This window comes from Pollachius pollachius, assembly GCF_949987615.1.
Source record: "Pollachius pollachius genome assembly, chromosome: 19".
Classification (NCBI taxonomy): domain Eukaryota; kingdom Metazoa; phylum Chordata; class Actinopteri; order Gadiformes; family Gadidae; genus Pollachius; species Pollachius pollachius.
This window is the reverse complement of record NC_136952.1, coordinates 4,638,958-4,655,568: the sequence shown is the minus strand read 5'-3', so window position 1 is coordinate 4,655,568 and position 16,611 is coordinate 4,638,958. Positions and strand designations below refer to the sequence as shown.

The 16,611-nt window shown below is 49.0% G+C and overlaps 1 protein-coding gene across 1 annotated transcript in view; it reads left to right on the top strand.

The window, feature by feature from the left end:
- The window catches only part of dnah9 (dynein, axonemal, heavy chain 9), a gene marked incomplete at both ends in the record, with an annotated part of 145,259 nt that extends 129,124 nt beyond the window's left edge, over positions 1-16,135 (top strand). The window contains 7 exon segments of the mRNA XM_079756784.1: positions 2,567-2,758; positions 3,530-3,721; positions 6,407-6,577; positions 8,631-8,813; positions 11,183-11,436; positions 12,733-12,868; positions 15,908-16,135. Coding sequence (XP_079612910.1) covers positions 2,567-2,758; positions 3,530-3,721; positions 6,407-6,577; positions 8,631-8,813; positions 11,183-11,436; positions 12,733-12,868; positions 15,908-16,135 — 1,356 coding nt within the window.
- Between the last annotated feature and the right edge of the window lie 476 nt (positions 16,136-16,611).

Here is a 16,611-nt window from a genome sequence, read left to right as displayed (position 1 = left end):
TGGGATCGTAGGAGGCGTCTACTCTGAGCAGTGCAACAGACGCCGGGCCAGAGGGCCAAGTACTGCGCCACTCTGTGACGCACACGACTACAGAAAAACCTAAGGCTCCTCCCCCTCCTATTGTCGGGGCTATCTGTCTCATGCATCGCCCACCGAAGGAAGACACGGTGATTCAGAATCAGAATGAAATACTGCTTTAGTCACCACAACAGCACGCTGAATTCTTATTTTTGGAAATCCGTCTTTGTAACGTGGTTTATTACAGATGTGCACACTTAAATGGTGTTCATGTTTGCAATGTTTTGAAGGAGTTTTGAGTTGAGTTGTGGAGCTAGTGCTCTGTAGCCTAAGGACTCACATCAGTATGCTAATGCTCACTGGTGTCGGGTACGAACAAGGGATCACTGATCCGGGCTGCAAAAAAAGCGGTCAGACAGACGAAAGCACCCAAGTCCTGATCTACCCCTTTAAGGCCTCCGAACACCAGGACTCGTAGTGCATACTTATATAGATTGCCATAAAGCTTTTTTTCGGCATGGGATCTGTTCATTCCGCCTCCAGTTGTTTGTCAGCTGATCGACTTCAGCGGCCCTTATGAGGTAATCCACGTGGGATTTAGAATGCCTCCCGCTGTGACGACGAGGACCCGAGAAAAGTTCTGCTTCTGCTTGGGCTCTGCGCTCCCTAAGTTTTAATGTGAGTGTGGGCCCCAGTTCCATACTTATTTACCTGCCCCCCCCCCCCCCCCCCCTTCAATTAGCCACCCACAACATCAGCCCCACCTCCCCCTCTCCTCCATTACAAACGTCCTTTTTAATTATTATTACTATTATTATTTGTACTCTATTAATATTCTGTATTAATATTCTCCCGTCTGGCACTATGAGCTCCCGGAGGCGGTCGCAGGCTGATAGCAGTTGACAAGTTGTGTCAATTAAAAGGAAATCTCGTCGCGGTTGTTTTTTTTTATTTTCCAAAGTCTGTTGTATTATCTGTCTGCCTGTCTGGCTGTTAGCACGCGCGCACAGCCACCGCCGCGAGGGACCTCCCGTCACTGCCTGGCGTGCGTCCTCTGCCTCTGCCTCTTATTGTTACCACACAGCGGGCTGCCTGCACCGCTGTTGGCTTCGCCCCGGCCTCTGCTCAAATGTCAGCGAGATTGTCGTTGTGTTTTTTTTTTCGTGCGGAACCAGTCAGAAAAGTCCGTACAAATCTCTTACAAATGAAACGTACACATGCTAGTCAGTGACGAGCGTGTCGTTATTTAATGGTTGGTTTTGCGGTGGAATGTCCTCCTGTCGTTCTGAGTCAACGGCATCAACTGAAATCCGATTCTTGTGCGTGCAAGGCCAAGGCATGAACTGGAGGGAGGCGGCTATGCCAGCCCCGCCCTCGATGCGGCAAACATTGATCGATTCCCGATTAATAAAATACCGGCGAGGCAAATCCTCACCCACAGAACGGTGGTGGGTTAACCAACGGGTGACGTCACCGACGCCTCGTTCATATCGCGTTTGATACACACGCCCTCCGGCTCCTTTCTATCACACTCTTGTGGAGAACGGTTAATAATATAGGGAGTGGGAATGTTTACTATCCCCGCAAGGCCCTTTACTTTACAACTGTAGTCACAAAAAAAGAGGTTGACTCTATGAATAAATAAAAGGCCCCCCCAGTCATAACCATCAAGTAGAGATGGAGACGATTAGAATGAGGCGCCAGGTCAAGCGGATACACACTGTTTAATGTACTAATAACAATCATAATGCTGCTTATAATCCCCATCATGGGTCTACGAGGCTGGGCGTAAGAGCTCCCTTTAGTTTCAGAAACACTGAGTTAAGGAGTTTGCGGTCACAGCGCAGTCGCAATCGCACAGCAGACAAAATCCCCTCTTGATAATGAAGGAGGTTTTTGATTGCTCTGAGGCAAATGTTCCTTCTGCATAGGGATTAGGTGTAGCAGTGTAGTGCTGTAGTGGTTACATTTTACATTACATTACGTCCTGTTACGGTGTATTAAATGAATTTATAACTGTGAAATAAGCACATAAGTGACAACATATAATAGCATCTATTTGATGTGCAAAAACGTCGTGGAACAGCATGGAACTACACATCGGTTAAGGGTTAGGGGTCAAGGTGAGGCATAGGTGCAAGAATGGGTCGGGGGTTGCACAATAGGTAAGGTCAGGGTCAGGCTGTTATAACGTTGTTACGTATTAAAGGATCTCTCTGTCTGTCTGTCTCTCTCTGTCGGTCTCTCTCTCTCTCTGCCTCTGTCTCTGTCTCTCTCTCTCTGTTTCTATCTACCTCTGTTGGTCTCTCTCTCCCTCTGTATCTCTCTTTCTGTATCTCTCTCTCTCTGTCTCTGTCTCTGTCTCTCTGTTTCTATCTACCTCTGTTGGTCTCTCTCTCCCTCTGTATCTCTCTCTCTCTCTGTCTCCCTCTCTCTCTCTGTCTCTGTCTCTCTCTCTTTGTATCTCTCTTTCTGTATCTTTCTCTCTTTCTGTATCTCTCTCTCTCTCTCTCTCTCTCTCTCGCTCTCTCTCTCTGTCTGTCCACAGGACACGCTGGAGATGTGCGCCCGGGAGAACGAGTTCCGCAGCATCCTGTTTGCGCTGTGCTACTTCCACGCCGTGGTGGCGGAGAGGAGGAAGTTCGGGCCGCAGGGCTGGAACCGGTCGTACCCCTTCAACACCGGGGACCTCACCATCTCCATCAACGTGCTGTACAACTACCTGGAGGCCAACCCCAAGGTGAGCGCGGGTGAGGTGGGGTGTTTTGGACGGTCACGCTTCGTCCAGCCGTGTATGTCCAAATTCCTGGAGGATTATATTTACTACGTAATGACTCGGGTACTCGTGTTGTGGGGTTGATCGATTTCTATCAGTAATTGGAATTGGATCCCGATTGACAACCCACTCGACTCGAGCCCAACCCCATTTAATTTCTGTAAGATAATGCAAAAGTGATTAGGTGTAGTGATGCCCGCACTCAGTGAGTGAAACTCTTTACAGGTTAGCTTTTAAGAGACATTTGACGATGGTTACTGTAAGTGCTGCCGCTACGGCAGGAGAGGAATCAGCAAAAAAAGATAGTTGCTAAGGTAGCAGCTAAAGAGAAGATAACCACCGAATGCTACTTAACGCCTTGAATGACAGCCATTTGTTGACAAAACGATCAGTGTGTGAGACACATCATTTTAATTACAATCCCGAGCGATCGATAAACGCTGTAATGTGCGGATGTCGTTCGGTGTGGACGCGCGTGTGCGCATTCCAAGTGTGTGCGTGTACACGGCGGCGTGCGTGCGCTGGTGTTGTCCCTCTGGGGAAAGAGCAAAAAAAAACAACACAGCAACACTCTCACCCTCATTTCTAATCTTAATTGAAAATCTGATTGTGTGCGACCTTAATTACGGAGACGGAACAACAAAAATCATTAGCCACCTCCTGGCACGCCATGCCCTCATGACAATGACATCGCCCCTCCTCCACCTATCCACCCACCACCCCACCCACCCCCAGGTGCCGTACGACGACCTGCGCTACCTGTTCGGGGAGATCATGTACGGGGGCCACATCACGGACGACTGGGACCGTAGACTGTGCCGCACGTACCTGGAGGAGTACATCAAGCCGGAGATGGTGGAGGGTGAGCACTACCTAGCCCCCGGCTTCCCCATCCCCGGCAACACCGACTACAACGGCTACCACCAGGTGAGTCACGGTTTCGGAGAGGGAAACCGAGCTAAGCACACCCCCCCCAAAAAAAGAACAAGAGAGAGATGTGTGTTGCGGTTCTGAGAATGTGTCCGTTTGTTGCCGCGGTCGGAGGGATAAGGTCACCGCAAACGGGGGGAAGAGAGAAATAATAAATAAACATGTAGCGGGTGAGTCATCGCGGTAGATAAAAATAGCCTCTGATTGAGACTCTGAGTCAGTCGTTCACCAGCGATCATCTCCTCCGCTACATGAAATCGCCCGTTTTGTTCAACAGCAGAGTCACCCCGCACTGTGCTCAGCTGGGGAACACAGAAAGGCTAATCGTTTGACGTGAGCGATTCTCACTTTGTGCAGAGGAGACTTGATGGATTTGGGTATTATCAGGTTAGGGGCGCGCCTGCAGTGCTCGACGGGAATCTCCGTGCAGGTAGTGGTTTCATCTGCTGAGGCGCAATATAAAATTGGCCTCAGCAAATAAATCATTCACTTAAGGGGGGGAAATTAGAGAACATGAGCTTCGGCAAGCATATTACCTTAATTTGTTCCATTTAGATGAATGCGATGCAGTAAGCAGATAGTTTGCTGTATTTGGCCTTGTTGTGCTTCCCGGTGTGAAACCGTGGCAGTGGCTCAGGAGGTAGACTAGGTGGCCCCGGCAGCCAGAAGGTTGCCGGTTCAATCCCGGGCTTCTACTAGTTCGGTTTCAAGGTGTCCCTGAGCAAGACGGCCCTCGGAACTAACTGCTATCAGCAGCTTGCTGATCATATTGCTGTCGGTGTATGAATCTGTGAATGTTGGTCAGAGGTTGGTAACTGCTTAAAAAAAGCACAATATAAATGAAAGCTGTTGACCATTTAGACAACAGGAGCAAACCAGTATAGCTTTGGAGAATAATGATGAAAGATGAAAGAAAGTACACCACATGGACACTGACATTGGTGGACGCCAGCTCACAAAATCTGGCCACCATGAGATACCGTGGGTCTACTGGGGGAGGCGATGAGTGTGGGGAGGGGTACATGTGGCTAATTATGACCCAGCATGGGGTCTGCTTAGTGGGCACACACACTCGGCCAAGGCTGGGAGCCTCGATGGGCAGGGCTTGAGCATCTGAAAGATTTGGCCTGGGAAGGGAATTTTCCCAGGAACCCCAGGGAGGAGGGTCCTCTAATCTCCTTATGGAGATTGGAGGACAGGAAAGGACATAAGAGGAAGAGGACATGGGAGGAGGTGAGGGGAAATCAAGAGGAGAGGATGGGGTCATCTGCAGTCAAGCTTCAACAGAGGCTTCACAGTGTCGCACGGTACTACAGAGCTGTGGCTTCTCGCTCACTTCAACGGGGTCAAAGAGCGCGAGGGGGGGGTTGAAGATGTGAGGAGAGGATCCTGGGTACAGGGGGTCCTGAGTACGAGGGGATCCTCGAGGTTGGAGGGAACACAGAGAGCGAGAGAGAGAAGAAAGAGCGAGAGAGACAAGAGGAGGAGAGAGAGAAGGTTTAATCAGATGATTGAAATAAGATAAGGATAGCTCTTTAAGTGAGGCACTTTAAAGGGTTTTATGCCCGCAGATAAAAATGTAAAACTTGCACGCTAAGTCGCAGGCGTCCGAAGTTAGCGGTTGGCGTGTTTGACGCCAACGTATACCTTCCATTTTACAGAGATATTATGATTAAAAGGTTTTATTTATGTTTTATACTCTATCAAATGTAAGTGCAGTACAAAGAGGCACTCTTTTTTCCTCCAAATTGAACTCACACTTTCATCCACGCTTAGCTTAAAAGCACATCAACGTTCATTACCGAACCGGCAGATGGAAGATGGCAGGGTTTTTTTTCCCCGCGTCGCTCTTGTTATCGTCATTAACATCTCGGTGATTGATCCACGCCGAGCGTCTGAAACACTCTCCCATGGTCTCCCCCCCCTCGCCGTTCAGAACCCGTCCTTCCGCTCCGCCCCCAGACGGCGGAAAGGCTGTGAATAAAACAAGATTCCTAAACTGAACGTTAACGTAACAAACATATCGTGAATTAGGTGTGATGGGTCTAAACCGCGTCTGTAGTAAAACTTTGACTGCTGTTTGAAAGCAACGTATTTTCACTTTGAAATCTGAAGGTACGTTACCGGTATAAACAGTATATCGTAGCAACATGACAGGATGGTAGAAAGGTTGAATGAGTAACGCTATGAAATCCTTGATCAAACAGACAATCAGAATTGGTTAAAGCTTAAATATAGTAGTTTGTGTTGCATCTTTTCCTAGCTCTCTTGTTGTATACTGGGAATGGAATTGCAATTGTAGCTGCTTGGCACTTGTTTCTATGAACATCTTTACTGTACCGACAGCGAAATATTTTTGATTCTTTCTTCTGACAAATGCATTTACTGTAAGTCGCTTTGGATAAAAGCGTCTCTAAATTCCCTAAACGTAAATGTAAAGCTATTTTAATAATTCAAGTGGTTTGACAACTACAATGATCGAAGGACAGGCAGTAGTTATAGGAAATATTATGGGTTGGATTCAGGGTTGTCCCTATGACTACAATATCGATTTGGAGGAGATACTTATGTATGTTGAAGTAAGGGTGATTGTATACGTATCATACGTGTCTGTGACAGATTAAAGTAGATCCACACCATTTCCGCTCCCGACCTAGCGGCCATCTTGTCCTATCTGTCCAGTACATCGACGACAGCCTCCCCGCCGAGTCCCCCTACCTGTACGGCCTGCACCCCAACGCCGAGATCGGCTTCCTGAGCCAGACGTCTGAGAAGCTGTTCCGCACCGTGCTGGAGATGCAGCCCCGCAATGGAGGCGGCGGCGAAGGAGGCGGAGTCACGCGGGAGGAGAAGGTACCATCAAAACGTTGGCATTGTGCAAAATGGTATGCGGCGGGCGTTAATTATTATTATCAGTTACACAAATCCCAGATGGTTGCCCCGAAATATTGGACAGGTGTTTAGTTTTTTTTAGTTCAACCAAAAGCATACCATACATACACGAGCGTCGAGGTGTCCCTGAGCAAAGACACCTCCCCCTAACTGCTCCCGAACGAGCTGGCTGTCGTCCTGCACGGCTGACGCTGCCGTCGGTGTGTGATTGAACGGTTGTATGTTGCTTTGGATAAAAGTGTCTGCTAAATGTAAATGTAAAATGTGTAGTTTGGTCTACCCCTACCTTTTAGAGATATGCGTGTTGCAGTTCATTTTTTTTTGTTTGAGCCCACTGGTCGTTTCAAATCTGTCTTTTATTTGCTTGGACACCAGAAGTCCAACTCCCGTCAGCCTGTTGTCCTTCGTGGCCTCAGGTGTTTCTCCTTTAAGTGGCTTTCGAAAGGAACACAACTTTTTTGAGTCCTGGTAACCTTTCTCTTTGGCCTCGTTTTCACAGTAAACCAGCTTTCAGGTTGTATAGTCTGAGTTTGAAGTACCAGGCAGAGCAACAACGTCAGAAGAACGGGTGTTTTTCCTAGAAAGCCCTCCCCGCGCTGCCGGCTGTTTGGTTCCGTGTTCAGGGGAGTGCTGGACGCTACGTGTGACCTTTGCCGTCTCCCAGCGCGTCGCTGTTGGCTGTCTCACACGGTGACGGTCGGTACACCGGCTCCACTTTGTATTCCCCCCCTCTCACCCGCGGGCTGACAGGCCCAGGTGTCCGATAGCCGAACCGAAAATCCATAGATATGATGACCTCATATCCTTTGTGCTGTGCCTAATCCTGGGATTGATCTTCGGGCGCGGCGCTGCCTTGGGAAACTGCCGACACGAGCGTTGGCTGCACATCACTTAGCCGCAGAAATATGATGAAGCATTGATCGTCTTCAGGGATTAGAGCACACTGGTGTGGAAGGCGAAGCTGCTGCTGTTGCATATTCTTTTATCCCCATGAATATTAATGGCACCCCCTTTATTCCAAACTGGTAACAGACGACAACGAATTGTTGACACTGGCACCGCAAGATGTTTAAGATCACACATGGGGGGGGCACGCCTTTGACCAAACGCGATTGAACCCCAATTATCTTGTTAAGTATTTATTTACCACGTTCAATACGAACGGAAGGGAGGATTTTGATTTATTGCCATTACACCATGCCCGGCCACCAGACTGTGAGCAACGTAGAGGAGGATTCCCCTTGTCCTCCTTATCTCACAAGCTAAAGTCCTTTAGTGTTTTTCCATCAGCGTATTTAATTCTCTCTTGCGCTGAACGACCGGCCCGCCGCAGACAGAGCCATACGGAGCCGTCGCCCCCCGCCCGCTGTGATCTGACAGCTCTCCGCGTCTCCTCCGCCGTGGCTTTCCACTCGGGTGCTCTCTCGTTCGCCCACCCCCACCACGCTCCACACTCCAGCGCTCGTTCATTAACTCATCCCCAAACAACGCTGTCACGCTCACTCATTTACCCGGCTCGGCGCCACTCCTTCTCCCTGGCTCTCTCTCCGCTCCCCATGGGCTCTTTTCTGTCCGCTTATTGTTCCAGCGCTCGAGTGTTTGCTCAACTCAACCGCACACTTTGAAGGCCCTCACTCGTTCACTCACTTCACTTCATGTGTTCATTCGCTTAACCTCCCTCGCTCGCTTTGTAGAGATGTCATACGTGGGGATTTCAAATGTATACGCTCACGTCAATTCCTTCATTCATTCACTCACTCACTCACTCATCCACTCATTTACCTCATTCATTCACTCACTCACTCATCCACTACCTCACCTCAGTCACTCCTTTGTTCAATCATTCACCCAATTACCTCCAATGCTCATTTATTCACTCACTTAACTCAATTAAAAACTGAACTCAATTAAAGACTCATTGATCTCACCCCTTAACTCACACGCTCCCTCATTCATTCCCTCACTCGACTGCCTTAACTCACTGTCATTCACACACTCCACCTCTCGTCCCCAGGTGGGTGCGATCCTGGAGGAGATTGTGGAGAAGCTTCCGGAGGACTTCAACATGCTGGAGCTGCTGGCCAGGGCGGAGGAGAGGACTCCCTACCAGGTGGTGGCGCTGCAGGAGTGCGAGCGCATGAACTTCCTCACGCAGGAGATGCGGCGCACACTGCATGAGCTGGCCCTGGGCCTCAAGGTGAGCCCAGCGACCGGCTCCTTTCACACGGCGGCATCACGGACGCTCAGTTGACTCTTCAGGCTCGGATGGGCGTTTGTTCCTTTTTTAATTAGGTCTTAAGGCTATTCTAATGTATTTATTCGGTGGGTATTTTCTAGCGTATTAAAATGAAGAGAATGGTGTTTGAATATTCTTTTCATTTGAATGGAAAATTAGAACCCCTTCGAAACATCCCTTCAGGGGCCCTGGACCTGGAAGATAGCTAGCAGCTAGCAACTAGCACACCCTGGGCTCTGGGGTGGGGGTTTGAGCAGAAAGCGGTTTCCTGTGGCATCAACGTGGCAGTGGTAGTGATGATGACGTTAATGGTCGTGATTAACAAGTTTTTAGGTGTTGTTTTCTAAATCGTCGCTAAAAACAATGGCTGAATGGCAAGGGAGCCTTCAATCAAATGATAACAGAGTGCCCCGACGCAGCAGAAAACAAACACGAAACAAGAACACAGAGCAAACCGCGTCTACCTTTGACACACATGATTCACTCCTTGTTGTCGGGGACGTCGCCGACACTGACAAGTTGGCATATTAGTATTCCTGCATATATTAGGCTTTTTTCGTTTCGCTCTTCGCTGCTGTTTGTCAGCATTCGCAGTCTTAAAAGATGACTCACAACTTCTTGCTTACAGAGGGCAAAAAAAACAAAATGAGACATCTGTCCTCGGCGTATCCAAGCCCGTCGGCGCCGGGTGTCAGGAGAGAAAAGGGACGGGAGAAAACGGGAAGACGAAGCAAAATAAAAGCGTGCCAAAACGTTTGTCAGGAGTTATGAGATTTGGATCTCCCGACACCACCAGCCCCAATAAATGGACTGATTTAGACACCGTGCACTCTTTTGTACCCGCAAAAAAGGAATCATATCTCGTGTTTTTTAGCGAAATACATAGGGATGTTAGCTTTGGCAGTGTGTTGGTAACGTGTGTGTGTCTGTGTGTGTGTGTGTGTGTGTGTCTCTGTGTGCGTCTCGCCCCACCCGTGAACCAACTAGTATATTTTTTCCACAACCGCCGGAAGGGGAATGGTTCGCGCAGAGGGATGTATAGATAAATCCAGCGAAAACCTATCCCAGCAATAAAGTGGTAGTGCTGGAGGGAGAACGCTGTTGTGTTCTATCTATTTTTTATCGCACATTCCTTGTGTGCGCTGTCTGGCGTCGCCATCTACCACATATACTCCCCTTATCGTGCAGTGTGTGTGTTTGTGCTTATCTGAGGTCTTGTCTGTACGTCCGTACACGGGTTTTCATGAAAACCGCTGGTCTCTGAAGGGGGCAGACATTCGTTCAGACACTTTGTGAGGAAGATGAGGCTGAGGAAGATGATGATACTGCTGATGAGGATGATGATGAGGGTGATGAGTTTTCCAATCAATAAAAATAACATTTGATGTTTTATTTTGTATTTTGGTATTACACTTAAAATAAAAAAAAACGAAGGAAAGAGGCATCTGGCATAATTGAAAGGAAGTGGTTTCTTTTTTAATTAGAGTAAATATTAGCGAGCGCATCAGAAAGGACAGCAGCAAAATGATGCACAACAGAAGTCCCCATATGTGCTCACAGGCTGTTCCTCAGAATGTCCTTTTGGCGAATCCGAATGAGTAAATCTGGGGATTAATCAGAGGCAAAGAGTTTGCAGTTTTAATACATCACTTTCTGTGATTTGGTTAACCTCAGTGTTGCTGCTATCATGCTTTCTGGGGGTCTCCAAATACGATACAGCCCCCTCAAAACCTTTCTGACTTAGCCCAGACAAATGTGAACACCACATTTCCCATTTTGGGAATTGTTGTGTAAAGACAATTAGTGAACATTTTTCAGAAATTTCAGCAATGTTCTGTGGATCAAAATCACTGAACAAATCTACCGATTTGCAGTACAATGACTAGACCAGGTGAGGCTGAAGCCCAGTGCACGCAGAGTGAGAATGTCGGTTCATATTTGTTATTTCAAATATGATCATGATTTCTTTCATAAAAACCAAGTCGAATGTCTTCATTCTGTATTCATTCCATCCTACATTCCACCACATTGTAAGAGAGCTGCGCTTTTCATTGGGATTGAGGGAACCTTGTTTGAAAAGCAGAGCTGTGATAGAACGTGGAGAACCCTCCCGGACGTTCTGACACCAGAGCTCAGGTTTGGCTCCCCCCATAATTCTGACCCTGTAAACCCCAAGACTAATACTCCCCCCTCCATCCCTCCTCTCTCTCCCCCCCTCTGTCATCTCTCCCCCTCCCTCCCTCCATCCATACTCTCCCTCCTCTCCCCACCCCACCCTCCTCTCTCCTCTCCCCCCCCTCTCTCTCTCCCCCCCCCCCCCTCCCCCCCAGGGCGAGCTCACCATGACGGGGGACATGGAGGACCTGCAGAACGCCATCTTCCTGGACGTGGTTCCGGAGAGCTGGAGCAAGCGGGCCTACCCGTCCATGTCGGGCCTGACCCTGTGGTTCACCGACCTTCTGGCCCGCATCAAGGAGCTGGAGGCCTGGGCGGCCGACTTCTGCCTGCCCCCGGCCGTGTGGCTGGCCGGCTTCTTCAACCCCCAGTCCTTCCTCACTGCCATCATGCAGGCCATGGCCAGAAGGTGGTCACCCACACACACGTATACAGTACATACAGGATATACACACATATGCACACACACACACACACATATCCCCACATACGCACACACACACACTTGTGCACACGTTGCCCCCCCCCCCCCACGCACACACACAAGCTCTCACACACACACACACACACACAATGCTCTGGCTGTTGGAAGTCAGTTTCAAAGAATTGGCGATTGATTTGGTAGTTGACTCAAAGCAGCGTTTCTTAAACTACGTGGCGGGACACAAAATGGGTCGTGATCCAGTCTGAGGTTTAGTCTGTTTTTATACAATGCTGACTTTAGGGAGCCAGGGTTTGAGTAAGCACACCCAGAAATCCAGAGAGGAGTATCCACCAATGACTACACGGTATTGAGCCATGCATTACAATCGCCTGTTCTCTGCCTTATGTTTCTGGGTTGGCATTATTCTCAACACCGGGTCGGGATTGGTCGTAATCCCTCGGATCAGGTTCTGGATTTCTGGCTGCTGTGACTCAAGACGTGGCTACCTCAAGTACAGACCTGTGGGCTGGGGTGTCTGAAAGAAAATAACATTCAAGCCAACGTCCGTCCCGAGAGACTAGGCAGAAGAGGACTTGGTCGTGACGGTGCATGCGATCCCCGTGGTTAAAGGATCCCCATTATCAGTGTGCTCAGTGTTTTCTGAGTTTGTGCTTGGGTAACGCAGTCACACAAACTGTATTTCTTTGGGGTCCTGACCTGAAAGGGGTTGGGTACCGCTGACTTAAAGGATAAGTTTACTTTTTTTGTTCTTCTTAAAAGATTATCTAGCACGCTCTCTTGAAAGAGTCGTCCCAAACCGAGCACTGAATCAATAGTTGAAACACTTTCACTATCGATACATTAATCATTTAAGATACTATGGTATACTATTAAGTATAATCAGACATCATAGCCGCACCTTTAATATCCATATTATTTTACTGTGCTGGTACCCAGATAACTATCACAGCTTATAATTTGTCTATTTATGTTTAGGTCCAAGAATGCATAAAGGACTTGAATATATGACTGTTAAGGACTATATTTAAGTCAATGCTGTTGTTAAACTCAGCAGACTGTTACATTTTGTGTCCCTTCAGTGTGTCGCGTTACCAAATTCTGTCGGGGGTTCACCCCCTGATTGTCAGATTAATTATCTCCGTGTCACACCCGACGCCTTTAAATAATTCACCAATTTTGTTCTCCATCCTCTATTTTCTAACTTTATCTTCTCCCATTACAAAAGCCGTCACAACAACCAGCGCTTTTATTTTGGCACAGGAACGAGTGGCCCCTGGACAGGATGTGCCTGCAGTGTGATGTCACCAAGAAGAACCGCGAGGACTTCACCTCGCCGCCGCGGGAGGGCGCCTACGTGCACGGCCTGTTTATGGAGGGGGCGCGCTGGGACACGCAGGTGAGCCGCCCCCCCAAGCCACGCCCTGTTGTTGTTGGGCGCTCGTCTGTCATATTAGCGCGGGACAGAGATATTAACCGGCTAATTACGGGACGGGAGGTGGAGACAGGTGCTGGAGACGCACACGCACGCATGAACACACGCAAACACACGCACGCACATTCGCAAGCACATACATACATATACACATGCACACATACACACACACAGACAAATACATAAACACGCACACGCAAGCACATATACACATACAAACACACACACACACACACACAAACACAAATGCGAGAACATCAATAACCCAGCTAATGCCTCAGTGTGTCCTGTGTCACCGATCCTTACCTGGGACATTAAGCACCGACAAAAAGCCTGCAAACTGCCGTCTTGGAACGATACAGAATACTAACAGCCATTTTATTTCCGAGCCAAATTCCAATGAAAAAAACAAAACACAAATCCACCCCTGCCTCATTAACATACCTTGGCGTGCCCTTTGAGCAAGTTCATTTTAATTGTTTTTTTGAAACATTTTTTGGTATTTTTTATGTCTATCTAGTTAGCGTTCGGCCACCGGGGGCACACAAACACACATACGCATACCCATACACATACACACATATGCACAAACACACACACACACACGCAGTGCATTACTCAGCTCTCTCAGAGGTTCCATCCGTCCACAAGCCTGCAGCTCCGGCACTCACACCCACATTTCCAAGAACATCCCTGTAGACCTGCTAATGAGGGAATGTGCAGAGCATGCACTTAACACTTAAATCACTCTTTAGAGCCGCCGTTGCTTTTCCCTCTCTCCCTCCTTCTCCCTCTCTCCCTCTCCCTCTCTCCCCCTCTCCCCCCCCCTTCTCCCTCTCTCATTAAAGTTGGAGGCAGCTAAGAGATGCCCACTGGTGCGCTTGTAGCACCCCCCTTCCACCACCCACCTCCCTCCCGTCCTCCCTTCGTATATACCCTCTCACTCGTGTCCTTCTCGCTCTCTCTCTTCTTGCCCATAACTTGTACGCCTCTCCCCCTCCTCTTATCTGTACCAGTGTTTCCCTTCTATTAACTTCAAGTCCATTTTCTTTTCTTTAGTTTTCCTCCTCTGGTTTTTTGCTATATACTTTCTCTTCTCCCCTACTTTATACCTTCCTCTCGGTCCGTATGTTCTCTTCCACTCCGTTCTCTCGCCTCGCCGCCCTTTTCGCCTTCGTCTCCGTCTCCTTTTATGGTCTCTCTTTTCTCCTCTCTCCTCTCATCTTCTCTCTTCCTTCCTTTCCTGCCCTTTCCAATATCTGCTCCTCTCTTCCGCCCTGTTTGTTCTCCACTCGCTTCCTCTGCCTTTGCCATCTCTTTCTCTACCTCCTTTTTCCTTCTGTCTCTAGCTTTTTTTGATCTTCTCCCCTCTTCTATCATATTCTTTCCTCTCCTTCGAACTCACCTGGCCTAATCCTCTCTCTCTCTCTCTCTCTCTCTCTCTCTCCTCCTGTCTGCTCTCCGGAGGCCTGAGGGCAGTTCTGTGCTGGCTGGGGCGGCTGGCTGGGGCAGCTGGCTGATGTGGAGGTGGGGCTGGCTTTGGCGGCTGGCTGAGGTGGAGTGTGAGGTGGCGGGTGGGGTGGAGACAGGAGCTGGCTGGGGTGGAGTGTGAGGTGGCGGGTGGGGCGGAGACAGGAGCTGGCTGGGGTGGAGTGTGAGGTGGCGGGTGGGGTGGAGACAGGAGCTGGCTGGGGTGGAGTCGCTGCCGGCTGGGGTGAAGGGTGGGGTGGAGGGGGGAGCTGGCTGGGGTATAGGGGGTGCTATCCAGGGTGGAGGGGTTGGGGGTAGGGAGGTGCTGGCTGGTAGTAGGGGAGTGTGAATGAGAGAGGGAAACTCTTCTCCATCTGGAGTCAGCTCTGAGCTCCATGTGCAGCAATGTGAGTTATATATTCCTCATAAAGCTGCACATCTTTATCAATGAGTTTTATTCGGGGAGTTCTGGGACGTCAGAGAAGGTTAAATATATACAGGACAGCTGAGCAACGCCTCGGGGTAGAGTAGGAGGAAATTATGCTGTCTTTTAGATGTTTTTTTTGTTGACACATCGGACACTGCTGTACACGGGCAATTACTTATCCAAACAGTTTTATTCATGCATGTCTTGCCTTCCAGCCGAAAAAACGTTTTTTCGATTTTTGCTCCTGCTGCTGAAACACCCAACCCGACCGGAAATACGTTTTCCTCCACGAATTCTGAGCGATCGTTGGTTTGCTAGTTGCTGGTCACTTTCTGGCTCCAGTGAGGCAGAACGGCCCAGATAAGGGATTGTTTAGGTGGACTCCCATCGATTAGCTGGACTGTTACTACGCTGCAGACAAAAACGTTACATTAAGAATCACTCCATAGATTACCTCCTAATTGAGTCGGCGATGTACGTTGTCCGATGGATTCCGTCCATACGCAAAGACAAAGAGTTTGAATAACAGGATCGTTAGACTTTTTTTTTTGGCGATACCGACGCGCAATGCTGTGCATCGAAAGGTTTAATTTATATGTTGGATGCTTAAAGAGCACTGTGAAGTTTATTGCCAATTGCCAATGCAATTAGATTTGCTTCGCCCTCCGGGCCCCTCCCCAAAGTCATGGGGATTTACTTTCATTGGGTGGAAGTCGCCGTATAGCGTCGTGTGTCAGGAGCGCGGACGCATGAATCACAGCCTCCAGAAAGACACCTCTGTCTCACCGTTCCAGTGTTCCAGCAGAGTGTTAAAGGAAGAACCACTTCAAAGTTGGAGCCAACTTCACGTTCTCCTCTTTTCTAGGGCACAAAGTAAATAAATGGTTTATTTAAACGCTTGTTCAAAAGGGGTTGGCGGTACTTCGTATTGTCGGTTCTAACAGAAAAAAATTGATTCATGAGTAGTTCACATTAAGTACAGTAATTACCTAAAATCACACTTTTGCAATCGATATTCTCTCTCTCTCTCTCCTTCTCTCTCTGCCCCTCCCTCTCTCTCTCTCCCCCCCTCCCCCCCCTCCCTCCCCCTCCGTCTCCTCCTGTAGAGCGGTATGATCGTGGAGTCTCGCCTGAAGGAGCTCACGCCCACCATGCCGGTCATCTTCATCCGGGCCATCCCCGTAGACAAGCAGGAGATCCGCAACATGTACGCCTGCCCCGTCTACACGACGCGGCAGAGGGGCCCCACCTACATCTGGACCTACAACCTGAAGACCAAGGAGAAGCCCTCCAAGTGGACCCTGGCCGGCGTGGCTCTGCTGCTGCAGATATAAGGAGCCCCGGCTGTGGGTAGTGGGGGGGGCTGGGCTGGGTTTGAGTTGGCTTTGGTCATGTTGGTGGGGTGTGGCGGGGTCTTTTTAGGTTAGCTATCTTTGGTCAGGGTTGTTTGGTTTGGGATAGGTGGGGTTAGTTGGTCTAGGATGGTTTGGTCTGCGATGGTTTGGTTGGTCTACGATGGTTTTGTCTACGATGGTTTGGTTGGTCTGCGATGGTTTGGTTGGTCTACGATGGTTTGGTCTACGATGGTTTTGTCTACGATGGTTTGGTTGGTCTACGATGGTTTGTCTACGATGGTTTGGTCGGTCTGCGATGGTTTGGTTGGTCTACGATGGTTGGGTTGGTCTGCAATGGTTTGGTGGGTCTACGATGGTTTGGTGGGTCTACGATGGTTTGCTTGGTCTACGATGGTTCGGTTGGTCTACAATGGTTTGGTTGGTCTAGGATGGTTTTGTTGGTCTATGATGGTTTG